Source organism: Pseudonaja textilis, chromosome 3 (genome assembly GCF_049901715.1).
Source record: "Pseudonaja textilis isolate UNSWEBS1 chromosome 3, rPseTex1.2, whole genome shotgun sequence".
NCBI classification, from domain to species: Eukaryota; Metazoa; Chordata; class Lepidosauria; order Squamata; family Elapidae; genus Pseudonaja; species Pseudonaja textilis.
The window spans coordinates 175,992,382-176,009,561 of record NC_141992.1 but is presented as its reverse complement, the minus strand read 5'-3'; the positions used below and the strand labels follow the sequence as shown (position 1 = coordinate 176,009,561).

At 42.7% G+C, this 17,180-nt stretch overlaps 1 protein-coding gene across 1 annotated transcript in view; it reads right to left on the bottom strand.

Annotated features, from left to right (window-relative positions):
• Positions 1-15,533, bottom strand: part of LAPTM4B (lysosomal protein transmembrane 4 beta) — a 44,618-nt gene extending 29,085 nt beyond the window's left edge. Inside the window, exon 1 of the mRNA XM_026705927.2 lies at positions 15,203-15,533. Within this exon, the coding sequence (XP_026561712.2) occupies positions 15,203-15,514 (312 nt within the window). The 5' untranslated portion in view covers positions 15,515-15,533. The remainder of the gene's footprint in view (positions 1-15,202) is intronic.
• Between the last annotated feature and the right edge of the window lie 1,647 nt (positions 15,534-17,180).

Sequence of the window (17,180 nt, the reverse complement as noted above, 5' to 3'; positions counted from 1 at the left end):
AGCTCCCATCGAAGACCATGCCAGAATCTCTTCACCACCACCGCCCGGACCAGGGGAGCAGGCAGTAGACCGGGACTGCCCGATGGGTCCGCCACCAGAACCAGTGGACAGGGCCACGACATCACCAACCAGAAGCACTACACCGGTGCCTGTGCAACCCTCAGGGCGAGGCTGCACCCCATCACCAACCCCACCGGGTTCCTTGAACTCTGAGACACTTGGTAACTCACTGGAGTTACGACGCTCGGGGCGCCAGCACAGACCGCCCGCTTATTTAAGTGACTATGCGTGTTCGCATCTGGGGGGAAGGGGTGTTATGTCCCTGGAACTTGCCAAAGTCCCCACCCAGGTCCGTTCATGCTGCGGGGGCGTTTGCTGCCCCTCATTGGCTGGCCTCCCTCGACGGCCGGCTATAAAAGCCAGCTGCAGGGTCCGGCCAGCCGCTGATCGCTGTGAGCCTGCTCCAGGCAGGGCTAACACGTTCAGTCCTTTATTGTTACAATAAAGTCTTGTTGCATCCAGCCCTGGTTTAGCCTCTCATTGCTCAACTACAACAGTTGGAAGCCACTCTCTTCAGGGATGGGGTGGAAACTGAATCTTGCTTTGCACCATCAGAGAAAATGTTCTACCACTGATATTCTGAGTCCAGCCAGTGAATCTAGCCTCACCTTCCCAATGATTCTTAGAGAATGATAAAACTACTTTCCATTTTTAGTAGTTCTGCCATCATAATATTCATGATTGAAGGGGATGTAGGCAGTGGTGGGATTCAATTTTTTTTACTACCGGTTCTGTGGGCGTGGCTTGGTGGGCATGGCAGGGGAAGGATACTGTAAAATCTCCAGTCAGAGATGTTATTTGCCGGTTCTCTGAACTACTCAAAATTTCCACTACCAGTTCTCCAGAACTGGTCAGAACCTGCAGAATACCACTTCTGGATGTAGGAAGCCCCATCTCCTAGAGAATGAGAATATTAAAAGAGGCAGAGTATTATACTTCCCCTAAAGGAGAAGAGGAGAAACATGTTCTTAAAGGCAGAAAGCAGCCCCAGTCTTCCTGCTACAGGAAAACAGTCTCAAGCAGAAGCCTGGTCTTTAGAGATGGATAGTTTGTACTCATTAAGAAAACCAGGCCACCCTGTTCATAAACAAAATGCCTTCAGCCACAGGTCCAACAGAAGGCTGTAAAAAGTAGATAAAAAAGACTCCTAAAGTCTACATTTCCCCCACCCAGTTCCAAGGACAGGGCATGACCTCTCAGCCACAATGGGAGTCAGGCAACAATAATTAGAATACAAAAAGGGCACACTCAAGCACAGGTTAAAGTACATTTCACAACCAAAAGCATCTCAATCACAAAGCCCCAAAGAATGTATAAAAGCCCACCTATCTCGACCCCATTTTGTAAGCCAAACATGCTGCTGTCACAGAAGTTTCTGGAAAACCAAATAAACAGAGACCTTCTTTCCTACAGTCAGACTCTATTTGATTTTCAGTGTCTTTCTCCAGGCTTGGAACTGGACTGTATTTTTCTTCCATCAGGACTGAGTGAGGATAATTTTTCAGATGCTTTGGGGGGCTCACAACCGCTTCCCATTTGCTTATGATTGGCCAGAAGAGAAAGAGGAAGCAGAACTAGGAAAAACTTTGGACTAATTCAAAAGGGTACAGTGGAGCCTCAGGTCATGACTGTAATCAATTCCCGGGCTCCGGTCATGACCCGATCTTGTCTGGAAGCACGACCAACTGTGCATGTGTGCAGAAAAAAAAATGGCGCCAAAGGGGAAATCAGCACAGAAAGGGAATCTTTCTGCACCAATTTTGTTTGCCACCCGATTTTTGAATCGTGACCTAATTCAAAAATTGGGTAGATTTTTTGTTCGCCACCCGATTTGGTCGCGAACAGGATAGTTCATGACCTTAGGTTCCACTGTACTTTGGTATTTTACAATAAAGTGGTCAGTTGTCCCTAACTCACCACTAAAAGCCACAATTTTTTGCTTCATGTGTTGTGTAAGTCCAGGCAAAAATATCTGTAGTGACAGATCATGATTTACCTGGGCCTTGGGAAATAGCTATAAATATAACCCTTTAAAGCAGGGGTCCCCAACCACCGGTCCCCGGACCGGTACCAGGCTGTGGATCATTTTTTACCGGGCTGCAAAGCTTGGGCGCCGCCATCTTGTTTCGACGGCGCTTCCGGGTTTTTGGTTGCTTCCGGGTTTTCGGTTGGAAAGTGCTTCCGGGTTTTCAGTTGGAAAGCGGCGTTTGGGTGCTCGCGCCTTAGTTTTGTCGAAGGGAGGGGGCGGCTTCGAATGAAAAGCCGTCCTGATGGCAGTGGAGTCTCGCGTTACTCAGATACCGGTCCGTGGAAGAATAAATAATCGTGAAACCGGTCCCTGGTTCAAAAAAGGTTAGGGGCCACTGCTTTAAAGGATTCCAGAAATTGGAAGCAAGTCAGAATATTATAGGAGGAAAAGGAACAAAAGGAGTCCACAGGCAAAACAAGCACACAGACAGTATTAGTACATAAGGGATTAAAGGAGGGCGACTGAGCTACAGCATGCTGAGTAATCTGTTTTCCCGCTGTGCAAAATGAAGTTCTGGTTATATAAAGGATAAAGCTTGGGCAAATCACTTAGCCTGTGGCTCAGCAATTCCATTCAGTTGATGTAAAATGCTTACGTTTGAAATCGTCATCTCATAAATCTCCCGAGCCAGGAGAGATACCAAGAAACAAGGCATTTCAGAGAACACTGTCCCAATTAAGGCATTTCACAGAACACTGTCCCAATTGCACATACTCAAAGCTACTGTTTGTTTTAAAATGGTCAGAAGAAGACACAGTATGCAGTAGCTTGCCCTGTCAGTGTTAGTGTAGATGATTTTTTTTCTGATTTTCTGTGTCTCTAGAATATCAAAGTCCTGAGAGGTGGCAACTTTCAGCTTCTTTCCTTTTATTGCTTTTGGAGATTTTGAAATGATTGCTTAAAACTAAGAGCGCTGTCTCCTGCCATTCTCGGTGGTTAGGAAGGCGTTACCTTTAGCCTTGGAAGGGAGATTTCTCATTCTGTCATTTCTGTTATGTCTGGGTGGTGGGTCCCAAGGAGAGACGAGACTCGTGGTAGTGAACAAACAGCTCTTTATTAGCAATCAGATACTGAGACAAAACCCCTAGCCGAGGCTGCTCTTTTTATAGAGCTTGGCCCCGGCTAGGCAGCCAATGACAGGTTTTTGAGCTTGCCGCGCTTGGTATTAGCCAATCGCGGCAAGCTCTATATGAGCCAATATCTTCCAATCAGGGCCCGGCTTTTCCGGACCAATAGGAATGCAGGCTTTCAAGCCTGCTAGTACGGAACAATTTCTTTCAATAAATCCAGAGAGTCTTTCGTTATGCCTCAGTTTCACAGAAGACCATAACCATGTCCTCATCTTAGAGGACGAAAGCAGGATATGACCAGAAATTGCTACTTCCAAACTAGCTATGACCTGTCTATCTAGGAAAAGATAAAAAGGAAAAGTGAAAGTGTTGTTCAGTGGTTATGAAAAGTTATTTTAGGAAAGGTCAAAGGTCTTTCCCCACCTTATTCTTGGATTCAGGGAAGTCTTAACTCCCAGTGACTTAATTCTAAAATGTGAAAGGAAAGTATTTATATATATATATATATATATATATATATATATATATATATATATATATATATATATATATATATATATATATATATATATATATCTAGGAGCAGCTTTCTATCTACTACTTTAGCAGAGGAATTTCCAATTCATTAATTTGACCTTGGTTATATGGTGGGCTGCTGATATTAGCTTTCCAAAGCTGGAGAATAGGCCAGCATTTTCCAAAGTTATTGTGCCATGCATTATACTACGAAGGCCATCCAGAAATGAAAGTTACCTAATATATTACCTGCCTAGGTTTGGTTACCTTTGGATGGAGAGCTCACTAGAGGTTGGGGACATTTTATCATAAATGAGTTTTTGAATATTCAAGCTGAGCATAAGTGGAAGAAGATTATGCATGCACTAGGGCAGCACAGTAGAAAATCCACCCCTTGTCATCAAATCCTCAAAAAAGGGATTTCTGTTCTCCTTAAGCTTACTATCGCTGGTTCTCCAAGCAATGCGTATCTTGCATATGTTATCTTTAGCCTGAGGGGCAGGAAGAAAAGAGAAAAAGAAGCCTTTACCAAAATAGTTCTCACTTCCAACTATTTTCCCCTCCCTGTTTTGTAATTTCCTTTCAAAAGATAAGCCTAGCAAATTTATTGCTAATTTTTGAACAAGCAGCCTTTCCCATTTTGCAAAGAATGCATATTTAACTTGCCTTCCCCACCCACATCTTCCCCCCAATATCTTGCATAGATTTCCTTCCTTAATTAAATTCCGGGGCTTAGAATTTACATTTCTGCTATTGCAAGTTTTTGGTATGGACTTGCAGATTTTTAAAAAAGCTTTTCTGAGCTATTATGGCATATTCGCAGCTATTCCTTCCTCTCACCAAGATATGCCAGTCATTGGACATTTTTATATTTCTCTCTGCAGTATATGAATGCAGCCAAATCATGGAAACAACAGAGGCAACTTTGGCTTTGATTTCTGCTTTGTTTTCCCATCATTTTTGTGAAGGACTTTTGTGAAGCCTGTACATAATCTTCTGTTATAGCTTTACAGTATAATATTCAGCCCGCCTTGTCTAATCTTGGCAGCTACTTTGCCCCAGGCTTGTACCTGAATGGTAGTTGACCAGAGATCCCATAACCACGGGCTGAATGGGAAGTTGAAAAAATGTGACAGAAATAAACGACGGCCCACTTCCATAACAAAATTAAGCAAAATAGTTTAGGCTCTTACTATACACTACGGTATACATCTCGTTAGGTGTAGTGGGTAAGACATCACATTAGTAGAAACAGGGAGTCTGAGTTCTATCCCCACCTTAGTCACAAAGCTAGGGGGATGACCTTGGGCCAACCACTTTCTCTCAGCCCTAGGAAGGAGCAGGGGTGGGGGGGGGGCTCACAGGGGTTCAGGAGAGCCCCTAGCTAAGATTCTGTGCACTTCTGAGAACTCACAAATTCCACTCCTGGCCACCCCGCCCATCCCTCCTAGGAGTCCCCAGGGGGCCTGTTTTGGATGCAGGTAAGTGCAGGGCACGCATGGAAGCTCGGGAAGCGTGAGAAATGGGCCTCCTGGAAGTCCGTGAAGGCTGAAAATGGGCCCATTTCCAGCTTCCAGAGAGCCTCCAGAGCCCGGGAAGCTGTTTTCACCTCCCCAGAAGCTTGAGGAAAGCCTCCGGAGCCTGGGGAGGACAAAAACGCCCCCCCCTCCACCATGATGCAGGAGGCTGACTAGGCCACGCCCACCATGGCCATGCCCACCCAGCAACCGGGCAGAGAACCCATTGCTAAAATTTTTGAAGCCCATCCCTGGGAAGGAGGCAATGGCAAACCGACTTCTGAAAAAAGGAAATTTCAGGGACTTGTTCAGGCAATCTTCAAGACACAGGCATGATTGAAAAGGGGGTGGAGGGGAAGGTGTGGGAAACACTATAGATATGTATGTACAAGCCAATATGGTAACAACTGAAGACCTTACTCTCTTGATAAGTCTATAATGCTCAGAAAGATAAGAAGAAAGTGGCCACCCGCAGCAAGAAAGATGAATCAATTATAGCAGTAACACCATAGATGTAAAACTCAAAGGGACAGGTTTAGGGACAGATCATCTTGGATAAGGACTATCTATGTGGTCACTTGATGTTGGAAAAGACTCCTGACAATATTGTGGACAGCCAAGAACATAAACAAATGGATCATGAGACAAAGCAACCCAGAATTCTCACTAGAGGCACAAATGAGGCTCAGACTGTCCTACTTCAGATGCATTATGTAAAGATCTAACTCTCTGCAGAAGGCTTTAGTTCCAGCAATGGTAAAAGATAAATGGATAAACAATACCTAAGTGGATGGATTCCTTGTTAGAGTATGAGCTCCCGAACATATGAAGAGTGCTACAAGAATACAGAAAAACAAAATCGATACAAAAGCAAACAATTGATACAAACTCAAGGTAAACCGCTTCAAACTCGATTGCAGAAAATACGACTTCAGCAACAGAGTGCTCAGCACCTGGGACGCCCTACCCGACTCCGCTGTTACAGCCTCAACCCCTCGTAGCTTCAACCTCAAACTGCCTACTGTGGACCTCACCCCATTCCTAAGAGATCCTTAATGGGGGTGTGCATAAGTGCACCAGCATGCCTACAGTCCCTGTCTTACTGTCCCCATTTATTTACTTCCTTTGTTCATATTTATGTTTATACCTATACTTGTTATCTTGTACATGTTTGACAAATAAATAAGTAAATAAATAAAATAGCAGCAGGCTCCTTTCAAAAGGGGACAATGTTCATAACATAGCTGCTTAGAATATAAAGGGTTGATTTAGGCCAGTTATTAATGAATGCTAACAAATGTTTGTAATGTAAATGGTAGCTCTATTAAAAATTACATAGAATAGGTAATCTGGCTTCTATTTAAATCACACATTGGAGAGAGACGGGAAATCCCCTTGTCCTTTAACTCAAGGCACTCGTTTTACTGAAGAACAAAACACATGGTAGAGACTTCTTCTTGTCTCTCTCTCCCTCATGGTCAGACAGGGTTATTGGTGCAAAAAGACATTTAAGCCTTGTTGTAGTCATCACTCAATGGAGAAAATTAAGATATGCCCTGGTAGAGCTCATAAGAGTATACTGTATCCTTTCAATCCAAGCTTTTCATTCAAATAATTTCAAGTAGAATAATAAAGACCACAAATGGGAAGAGGCAAACAGAATATAAGAAATAGGAAAGATGCAGGTTGTAGTATTTATTTATATCATATTTATAGTTTTAAAAATGCCTTCTCAAGCAAAGCTTGTCTCCCGGCAACTACAATGCACATGACTGTATTATTTTGGCAAATGAGGTCAAGGTCAGTTGAGGCATATAGATTTATCTGCAAGCAGTAGTTTTCATATATAGTCCTGGAAAAGAATATATATATATATATAAATTCTTTTCCGGGACTGTTTCCACGCATTGATGTAATAAGAGTTTGAACCATGAAATCCTTACAATTAATTATCATTTAGCATTTATCACAGAAGACTGTTATCAAAATGCAGATTGGAAGCAGGTTGTAACTTCCCATCCGATAAAAATGATCTCTTTGCTTTTTCTCCAAACTGTTTGTTATGATCCAGAACAGGCATGTAGTAACCTCATTAGTTCAGCAATCATTTACACTGATTGTTCCATACAGGGGATGATCCATTGGTGGGAAGACAGTGATACATGCCTGTTCAGCTAATTCCTGGGCTCCAGGGGGTCCTATAACAATATCGCAGCTTTGGAGACTTTATAATCTCAATTATCTCTTTCCCCACTCTGGACTGCTCTCTTTAATTTTAGCTGACAGGTTTACTACCAAATGGAAAAGATCTATTGCATTAAAAAAAAACGAATGTTTCTAGGTATTTACAACATTGGGGTTTAAATGAGACAACTTAGAGCTATTGCAGAAAATTACACATATAGAAAGGCGAGATGTATAAACTTGGCTAGCAAACATAAGTCCTTTAAATAGCCCATAGGCTAGTTTCAGTGCAGCTAGATACAAGTCAAACTGAATTATGCAAAAGTTATCACATTGGCATATTTTAATGTGTTATCAGTGTGAGATTGTGGCTAAAGAAAAAACCACCAGGATTCAAAGTTGATCCAAGGAAAAAGGCTTTATTGGATATACATCTGCAGATGGGTTCCACCCTTGGCAGCTGGGAGGAACAAAAAGCACAGCTTTCGCTCTACTTTTATACTCTAAAACTACACACACACACACACACACACACACACACACACCGTATACAAATGGCTTGATTTACAATACATCTTTCAGGATACAAGTTACATTTTATTATCTTTTTGGTACCCAGCACATAATAAACACTTTCTTACCCGGTATCTGGCATTTCAAAGACATTCCAAAAAGTGTGATAATTCCCAGCGCTTCAAAGGCATATGCCTGGTACTACGCTCCCTTACTCCAAGGACATAATCTATCTTTCAACATGAGATCTGAGTCATAAAAAGGATACTTTATTAACACTTCTCACATCAGTATCAATACTGGATGGAAAATATATGAAAAACCTATCTGAAGACTTTTTGTGCGGGGTGGGCCTTATTGAATCCACAATCCATTTTCTTTTACACAATCGTTAATTATATTTTTAAACTATACATCTGAATTTTAAGGATTGTTTTAACAATACTCTTTCAGGATACTTAGATGTATTCTATCTCCTACACCTATGTCTCTAAATGTGCCTAAAATTCTGCCATGTTGCCTCCAGAATTGTATTTGTTGTCTGATTGGTTTATTTTTGGTCCTTGGCCATGGTAAAGAACGGCTGCAACGGTACTTCAAAGTTGTGGGGAAAGAAAGTGGGCAGCAAGATTTTAGATTTCTCTTCTGTGTGTTTCATTCATCTGCCATATGCCAAACACCATGTATTGTCAGTATCACTAAAATCCAGTCCAATTCAGTGATACAGACAGAAACGAACTTGTAGCTGAGGGTTGAACTGTGGGGTCCTTGGTGCTCTCTGAGCTCCAGGATTTCTTGTAGACATTTAATTGCCAAACTAGGTAACATCATCAGTGCACTGATGGGGTTATCGAGTTTGATAATGAAGTATCTGCAAAAAAAAAAAAAAATGAAAGACCTGACAGAGCAAAGTGGGTGTTTTTTTCAGCTTGTTCAGAAATGATCTGAATGGGATGTGAGGTGGCTAAGTTTGCTGAACCAACTCATTTGAGCTGGGTACATCTAATGCTGTGCAAAAAAACCAAAAACCCCTAAATATGAGACATTTCAATTTGGAAACCTCTATTTTGAGCTTGAAACAGATGTTCTCACCTTCCTGAAAGTGTTCTGATGCAGTTTCAATAGTTCCAGAAATATTCTGAGCCTGAAACTGACATCTTATACTCAAGAATACATCTGTCATGTCCAGGGCAGATTGTGAACGATTTTATAAGGTCAGCATAACCTGTGTTAAGCTTGAAAAGTTTTAGACATCTGTAATCAATGCACAGAGAAACAGCAAAGAGCTTCAAAAAGACTTCTGCAAACAAGGAGTGGCAACTGTAAGTCAAAGTGAATAAATGTAAAGAAACAAACCAGGGTCAAAAAGCCCTAAATTCATACATTCATTAATTCCCATCTGTGGAAAGAAAATATTGATCCAGTCAGTAGTGCTATAAATAAGTAGTGCTATAAATAAGTAGTGCTATAAATAAGTGATAAATGTTTTGGTGGGAATTGTTCAGAAAGGAAACAAAAGTAAAACTGCTTTTATAGAAATCGATGGTTTGACTATATGTTGCCTCAAGCACTTCAAGAAAGACATTGCCAAGCTGGAAGAATGCTCCAACATAAAGCAAATTCTTCTGCAGGGCCAACCTTTCAAAATATTTTGACACAACATTCACCCCTGTTTTGAAAATACTGAAGCCTGTTTCTAGTTTTTTTCTTCAAAAGGGGGATAAAGCTATCTGGTTTCTCTGAGAAAACAGATAGTGTTTGTTGCTACTTAACACAAGTCTACAAATAACAGATAGTATTACCAGCCAGGCCGCATTAGTAGATTAATACTTTTAGGTGGAGAATTGCAGGATTATTTTGGATTACATGACTGGGTTGGGCAGAAGAACATGGCTTAAATGCTGTGTAGTACTCACAGAGATACAGAGAAAATGGGCAAATCTTTGGTTGTTTAAATAAAAAAACTGTTTATAGGGGGAAGCAAACAAAGACATGCTTATCATGACATCATCAAGCAAATCATGTGATTTAAATACTTAGATGTCATTGTGATCATGTATAGCAGGGGTGTCAAGCTCGATTTCATTGGGGGCCTCATCAGGGTTGTGTTTGACCTCGGGGAGGGGGGGCGTGGCCCAGGTGGGTATTGCCAGCTCAACATCATTCATGTTGGAGGTGCGTATGGTGGTCCTAGGGCTCTGCCAGCGAAAACGAGCTCCTGAGCTCCAATTTTGGCTGCGACAGCCAATTTTGGCTCCTGCAACCCCACCCCCCATCAGCAAAAAAGGAGTTTGGGAGGGCTGTGTGTGGCCCTCCCGACCTCCATTTTTGCTGGGAGACACCACAGGGATTGCAGGAGGTGAGTAGGAAAGCCGTTGCGCACGCACAAAGTATGAATTTGGCATGCATGTGCAAAGCGCACCCATCAAGCCACGCCCACCAAACCACTGGTAAACATCTTTGAAACCCACCACTGGCTCCAGCCAATCTCTCAGATTTTGGGAGTCTCTTGAACATCCCTCATTAATAGAAGGATATCATTAATATCCTTATAGAACTGGGGTGGAAAGAAAATCATTTATTCAATACCAGGCAGCCTAATTATCTCAGAAGATTAGATTAAATCAATTTACTACTCAGCATTTTTATAGATTCTTTTCATTTATCATCTCTCTTCCTATTGAAAGTACAGTCCTTTGAAGAAGTGGCTGTATAAAATGATAATAAGCAAACAAATACATTAAAGCAAGCTATTTTGAGATTATTTTCCAGGTATTAATATTGTCAGTATATTATCACACCATAATATCCTTGATAGTTTTCTGAAAGGGTTTCTTATCTGTGTACTGTATATTAACAGACGTATCCTTTTTAGCTTTTTAGAATGGCTAAGGTCAGCCCAAATGTTCACATATTATTCACTTTATTGTGCCCTATTTAATTTTTGTAAGCTGCCCACAGACATGTTGTTTGGGTTGGGCAGCTATATAAATGCAGTGCATAAATAAATCCTGCTGTTTGGCTACAAGCTTGCAAATAAGTCACTTGAATTCAGAAAATAAATAATGCATTTTAATATAGTGAGATTGTAGAAAGAATAATATTTCCTGGCAGAGTGTCAGTTTTAATCCCTTGCATTCCGGTTGTTCTCCCCCCCACCTTTATAATAAGATGAGGCAGCAAGTAAAAAGCATTTTCTTATCCTTTTTAAATAAGTGCATCTGTAAGTTGAATTAACATCAACTTATATTGCATTTCAGAATGGCTCACATCCATTTCCTGTCCTGAATAAATATTCACAGGAGATGATGTCCAGACAGAAAGTATTCTTAATAGCACTCAATATAACTCCATAATATCAGAATAGCCATCATCCAGCCATTTCATATCTGAACAGCTCATTCATAAACATTTGTAAAAGCTTTTTTAAAGATAAGTCTGGAGGCCAATTATTCTTAGGCCAAAGATTCGATCTGAATGCAAGGTTATAATACATGCAATTCTCGAGAAAGCTTCCGGAAATTTACAGGAGAAAATTAAGGTTTTACTACAAGAACAGATATCTACTGAAGGTGAAACAGTATGGAAGGGAATTTTATTCTAGCCCTCTGAATATTCCAGATCTGACTGCATGTGCCTTTAATAATTTTAATCTAGCTCTAATAAACCAATTAACTTTCAGGAAAAAAATGAAATAAATTTCTTGCTTATTCTATGGTACCGTAATGGTTCTACAAGATTCCTAAAATAGGCAGGTCTGTATATTTTGCCAGAATGTTGTATTGAACCTTTATCCAATTTTAACCTCTTCAGATGTTGTAGTTCAACAAATTAGGAGATGGTCTAATCAGGGAAGATTACAGCATAGCCAAAATTTGCCTTTTAAACGCCCCCCCCTCAAATGTCAATAAATATATCAAGCATCAACCCATGATACATCATTCCTGGTTGAAAATGGTTTTGATCTGCACAAGGTGAAAAACATAATTGTTGGCTCTCAAATAAACCTTAGAAAAATGTCATAGCTGTTTATAGAAAATTCTTTTCCTCTAAATACAGGCAAGATTTTAACAAGATATGACCCCATATGGACTTAATCTGTTGGACTACAGTTTATCTAGAGCAAGGGTCTTCAAACTTGGCAAGTTTAAGACTTGTGGACTTCAACTCCCAGAATTCCTGAACTAACATGACTGGAGGAGGGATTCTGGGAATTGAAGTCCACAAGTCTTAAAGTTGTCAAGTTTGAAGATCCCTGGTCTAGAGTACATAGATCCCCTGAAGGAGGCACGACATAATTACTTTGGCTGTTAAAAAGAAAACCCAGAGTCCCCAGAGGATATAAGAACAGGTTGTGAGACTGAAAGAAGTTCTAGAAGAAGGCACTGACAGACTATTTCTGTTCAGAGTCATGGAGATGGACAACATGTGTACAGTATTGGAATCCCTCATTCATCTCAACCTTTCATTCTAATAAAAATATGTTTCTTACACATGCTTAGCTCCACAAATATCAAAATTGTGACAGTTGCAAAAAGACCAAACATTGCTCCATTAAAATCTACAGGCAGCCCAACCTTCTACTAAGAATGAGATGCACGGTAGCGTGTATAGAAAATTAAGCTTCATCTATTGAGATCCGTATTCAAATGCTGACTTATCTGGTACTCACTGGATGATCATGGGCCACATAATTCTTGTAAGGGATAATAAATGGCAATAAAAGTTTAACAGATAATACAGACAGAACATCCTAATTAATTGAGTGAACTCAGTCTCAGATAAAGAGGATAGGGAACAGCTGCTCTAAGGATGTACATTCTTAAGTCTTCTCCTACTGAGAAGCCCTTGAACCTGGAAGGAGCTTCTTTTGATTGGATCATGGTGTACCATGAAGTAAATCGACCATTACACTGCCATGACCTTCTGCTGCAATGCACAGAGCCTCCTCCATCCACAGGGCAACCAAGATTCTTCTAAAAAGTGGCACTTAAATTTTGATAAGTTGTTCTTCCAGATGATTATCACCTCACTCTCTGCTATTCTTTAAATCAGAGGTCTCCAAATTTGGCAATTTTAAGACTTGTCGACTTCAACTCCCAGAATTTTGGGAGTTGAAGTCCACAAGTTTTAAAGTTGCCAAGTTTGGGGACCCCTGCTTTAAATGAATATCAGATATGTGGCTTTTTCCAGGTGTTTGAAGCTCAGATCTGGATCACTTTTGTGACTTTTTCAACATCTGATGTTAATTTTATACAAATCTGCTAAAGAAGGTGGGGATAATAGTTTTAGCATGGTATATAATTAATTATTGATTTATTTATTGGCTTTATATCATGACTTTCTCTCAGAATAGCTATTACATTTAACACACACACACACACACACACACACACACACACACACACGTTTATTAACAACACACTTCTTCAGAATAGGAACCATTCAAGAGGGAGAAAACCTGGGCTTATTCACTGCTCTCAAATCGTTACCTTCTAATTTAGGTAACTTATGGATTTTATTCTGCCTTTGTTTTTCTGACAAGCTTCCTAAATGCTTCACCTAGAATATTTTATGGCCTCTCTATAAAGAGAGGAAGGAAACTGCCTGTGGGGTTACAAATAGCAGCAGGAAGGGCATTACTGCACCTCAAAAAGAATTATGTTGCTAATGACTCTTTAGACGGCTAAGCTCTCCAGAAATAACCCCTCTTTTGAAAAGCAGCCTTAGCCACTGAAGTCAGCATCCCACAGAAGTCTCGCTGAAAAAGATGCAAGCGTCTGCTAGAAAGGGCAAGATGCCAATCTGCAAGGCAAGGAGCCAAAGATATCGGAAACCAGCTGGAGTAGAGACAGGGAGAAAGAGGAGAGAATAACGAAGGAAGGATGGAATCTGCCAAGCATCCCGGAGAAGGAGAGAAGGATGGGGAAACCTGCACCAAGATCTGCTGCTAAGGAAAAGCTTAGAATTTACTTATGCATGAATGAGGCCTGCTTGGCCATCTTTTTCTGTTCTGCAAGAACCTTTTTGGAGGTCTTCTGGCTGCACCACAGATTTGAATAAACACAGCAAGATATTCAAGCAAGATATTCCTTCCTTTCTTCAGCTCCTTCCAAAGCAAAAACAGTACAAAGAGCCATACTTGCTCCCTGGCTTCCTCTGTGCTCTTCTTATAAATTGATGTTCTAGACTGAGACTTCCCTTTTTCTCTCTCATCTCTGTATCTCTTACCTCTATCCATCCATAGTTAACTGGACCAGGCATATAATTCAGTGTTTTATTCAGCGCACTGAATAAAAGGGGGCTACTATTTACAAAGACAAAGGCATTATCCAGCTCATACCAAACTAAATACATTAGTCTAAAAAATCTTGGCTAGCTTGGGCGCTGATTGTCCTGGAATTTCATCCCTGAGGGCGCATACTTGTGGGTGAGGTACAGGGCTACCAAATCTGGGCTGCAAAAAGAGCTTCTGGCAACCAAGGAAAGGTAGTCAGGATTTTTGCAGTCCAAAGTAGCAGCGGCTCTTTCCACCCCCCGCCCGTTCACCCACTAATACAGAGATGGGAGGGAAGTCTTTTTTTTTTTTTTCTGGCAGTGCAGGAAAGAAGAGCAGGTCCAAGAAAAAAGAGTTTGAGAGAAGACGAGGTTGGATTCACTGGGTCCAATTCATAACGGCCCTGCTGCCCCTGGGGAAGAGCCGAAGCAACTGGTGAGGGGTGTCCATTTGTGGGCAGCACAGCAGAGGTGAAGGCCAGAGGGGGGTGGGGTGGGATCCCAGCCTCTGAGGTTTTGCTGAGGATGGTTCCGAGCTTAGCCCATTTCACCAGAGGAAGAGCAGAGAGAAAGGAACCTCCGTGCATTCTTGCTTTGCAAAAGTCGGATTCTGGGAAAAGGAATCCAATCATCCCTAGCACGTTGCTGTATTTAATCAAATCTGCAACGCAGGCTCAGGAGTACAGAGCAATTCCCACCCCCACCCCCCCATCTTCCCTCCCTTCATCAAGGGACGGCGACCTAGAGGATGCGGCCAATGCCCGTTGCTCGCCCTTCTTCCTTTGGCATCCGTCCCCATCGATGGGAGATCGAGACCGTTTGCGTTGCGCCACTTCGCTGGTCTGGGGAGGCTGGCTCCATGGGAGGGGTGGGGGGCAGCAAGGGGAAAGGGGCATCCGAGGACGTGCGGTTCCAAGTCTCCCCACCTTCACCCCCAATGAATTCCCCTCCCCCAAGAAGAAGAGAGAACCAGCTCGGCTATGGGCCTCCTTGCCCCCCCCGCCCGCCGTTCGATTCCAGCCCCCGCCGACCCTTACCAAGTACCAGATTCCCAGGATGATGGTCCCAGTGCGGACGTGACAGCACAAGCAGCAGCTGTTGGAGTAGAACCGAGTCCAAGGCGAACCCAGCAGCTTCATCGCGTCTTTCCGAACTGCCTCCCGGGCCCTGTCGGAGCGACTCCCAAGCGCCAGGTTGCTTCCTAAGGACGCCGGAGGGAGAGAGAGAGAGAGAGGGAAGAGCCGCTCGGAGCCCGGAGGAAATCGGCGAGGATGCAACCAGCAGCGCTTTCTATCAAGCTGGCCAGGCGGGTGGGGGGAGGTGGGGAACCCTCTGTTCCATGACGTCATCGGGCTTCCAGCCTGCCCAAAGAGGAGGGGCGGAGCTTTGGATCCCCAAGGCTGGCTCAGCCGAAAGGCCGGCAAGCGCTCCCCCCAAGGCCGGAAGGATGCATGGGCCGCGGGGGTCAGGCGGCGCCAGGGGGACATCTAGGGCAGGGGCGGAGCTCTCCAGAAAGGCTGCGAGTCTCTCGGCCTGGCAAGCAGGGGATGAATGGTGCGGTTTCTAAGGCGGCTATTCTCCAAAGCGCCAGAAGGCAGGGCAAGAAACAACGGTGGTGTGAGAAGTGAACCAATGTAACTCCATTTTAGATAAGCTCTCCATTTTGCATCTTGTACTTTTCCACTGTGTGTGTGTGTGTGTGTGTGTGTGTGTGTGTGTGTGTGTGTGTTTCAAAAAGCAACCTCAGCGGTTTTTCGGAGAAACAAAGAACAAGGAGGTGGTTATTGCTTAGCTAGTATACCTGCAAAGTTCCAGATAGATAAGCAACAGAATGTTCCTATTGCTGATACATTGTATCTCGCTTCTTCGCTTCTTTGTGTTGGGAGTATAAGAATGTGTGTTTAACTTAACTCTGTGTTCCATCCCGCTGCCTTGGATGTGAACCCGTTTTCTGCAGAAATCGTAACAATAAACTGCTTTGCCTTGAAGAAGTTCTGTGTCGTGTCAGCGTTTTGTGCGAGCACAATATCACAGTGGGAAACTGATCAAAGAGAGAAGAGACCTGGAATTCAGCCGAAACCTCCTAACAGGGAGGACAATTAACCAGGGGAACAGAAATTGCCTCCAGAAATCCTGAGCACTCCATCACTGGAGGTTTTTAAGAAGAGACGGGACGGTCACTTGTCTGAGATTGTATAAGTTCTCCTGCCTGAGTATGGGGGTTGGTCTAGACCAGAGTCTCTTAACTTGGCAACTTTAAGACTTGTGGGAGTTGAAGTCCACAAGTCTTAAAGTTGCCCAGTTTGGAGATAGATAACAGATAATCCGAGTTGAAAGGTACCTTGTAGGTCATCTAATCCAACCCCCCACCGCCCAAGCAGGAGACCCTACACCATTTCTGACAAATGGTAGTCCAATCTCTGAAGGTGTCAAGTGATGGCACGCCCACAACTTCAGAGGGCAAGCTGTTTCATTGGTTGATTGTTCTCACTGTCAGAAAGTTTCTCCTTATTTCCAGGTTAAAACTCTCTTTGTTCAGTTTCTATTCATTATTTCTGGCCTACAGGTGCTTTAGAAAATAGCTTGACCCCTTCCTCCCTGTGGCAGCCCCTCAAATATTGGAAGACCGCTATCCTGTCTCCCCTGGTCCTTCTCTTCACTAGACTAGCCAAGCCCAGTTCCTGCAACCGTTCATTGTATGTTTTAGCCTCCAGTCCCCTAATCATCCTGGTTGCTCTTCTCTGTACTTTTTCTAGAGTCTCAACATCTTTTTTGTAATGTGGTGAACAAAACTGGATGCAGTACTCTAGGTGTGGTCTTACTAAGGCTTTATAGAGTGGTATTAGTACCCCCCTTGATCTTGATCCCTCTGTTATTGCAATTTAGGATTGCATTAGCTTTTTTGGCTGCTGCTGCACACTGCTGGCTCATATTTAGCTGGTTGTCCACTAAGACTCCAAGATTTTTCTCACAGTTACTCCTCTAGACCACAGTTACTCCTACTAGACCTCTGGT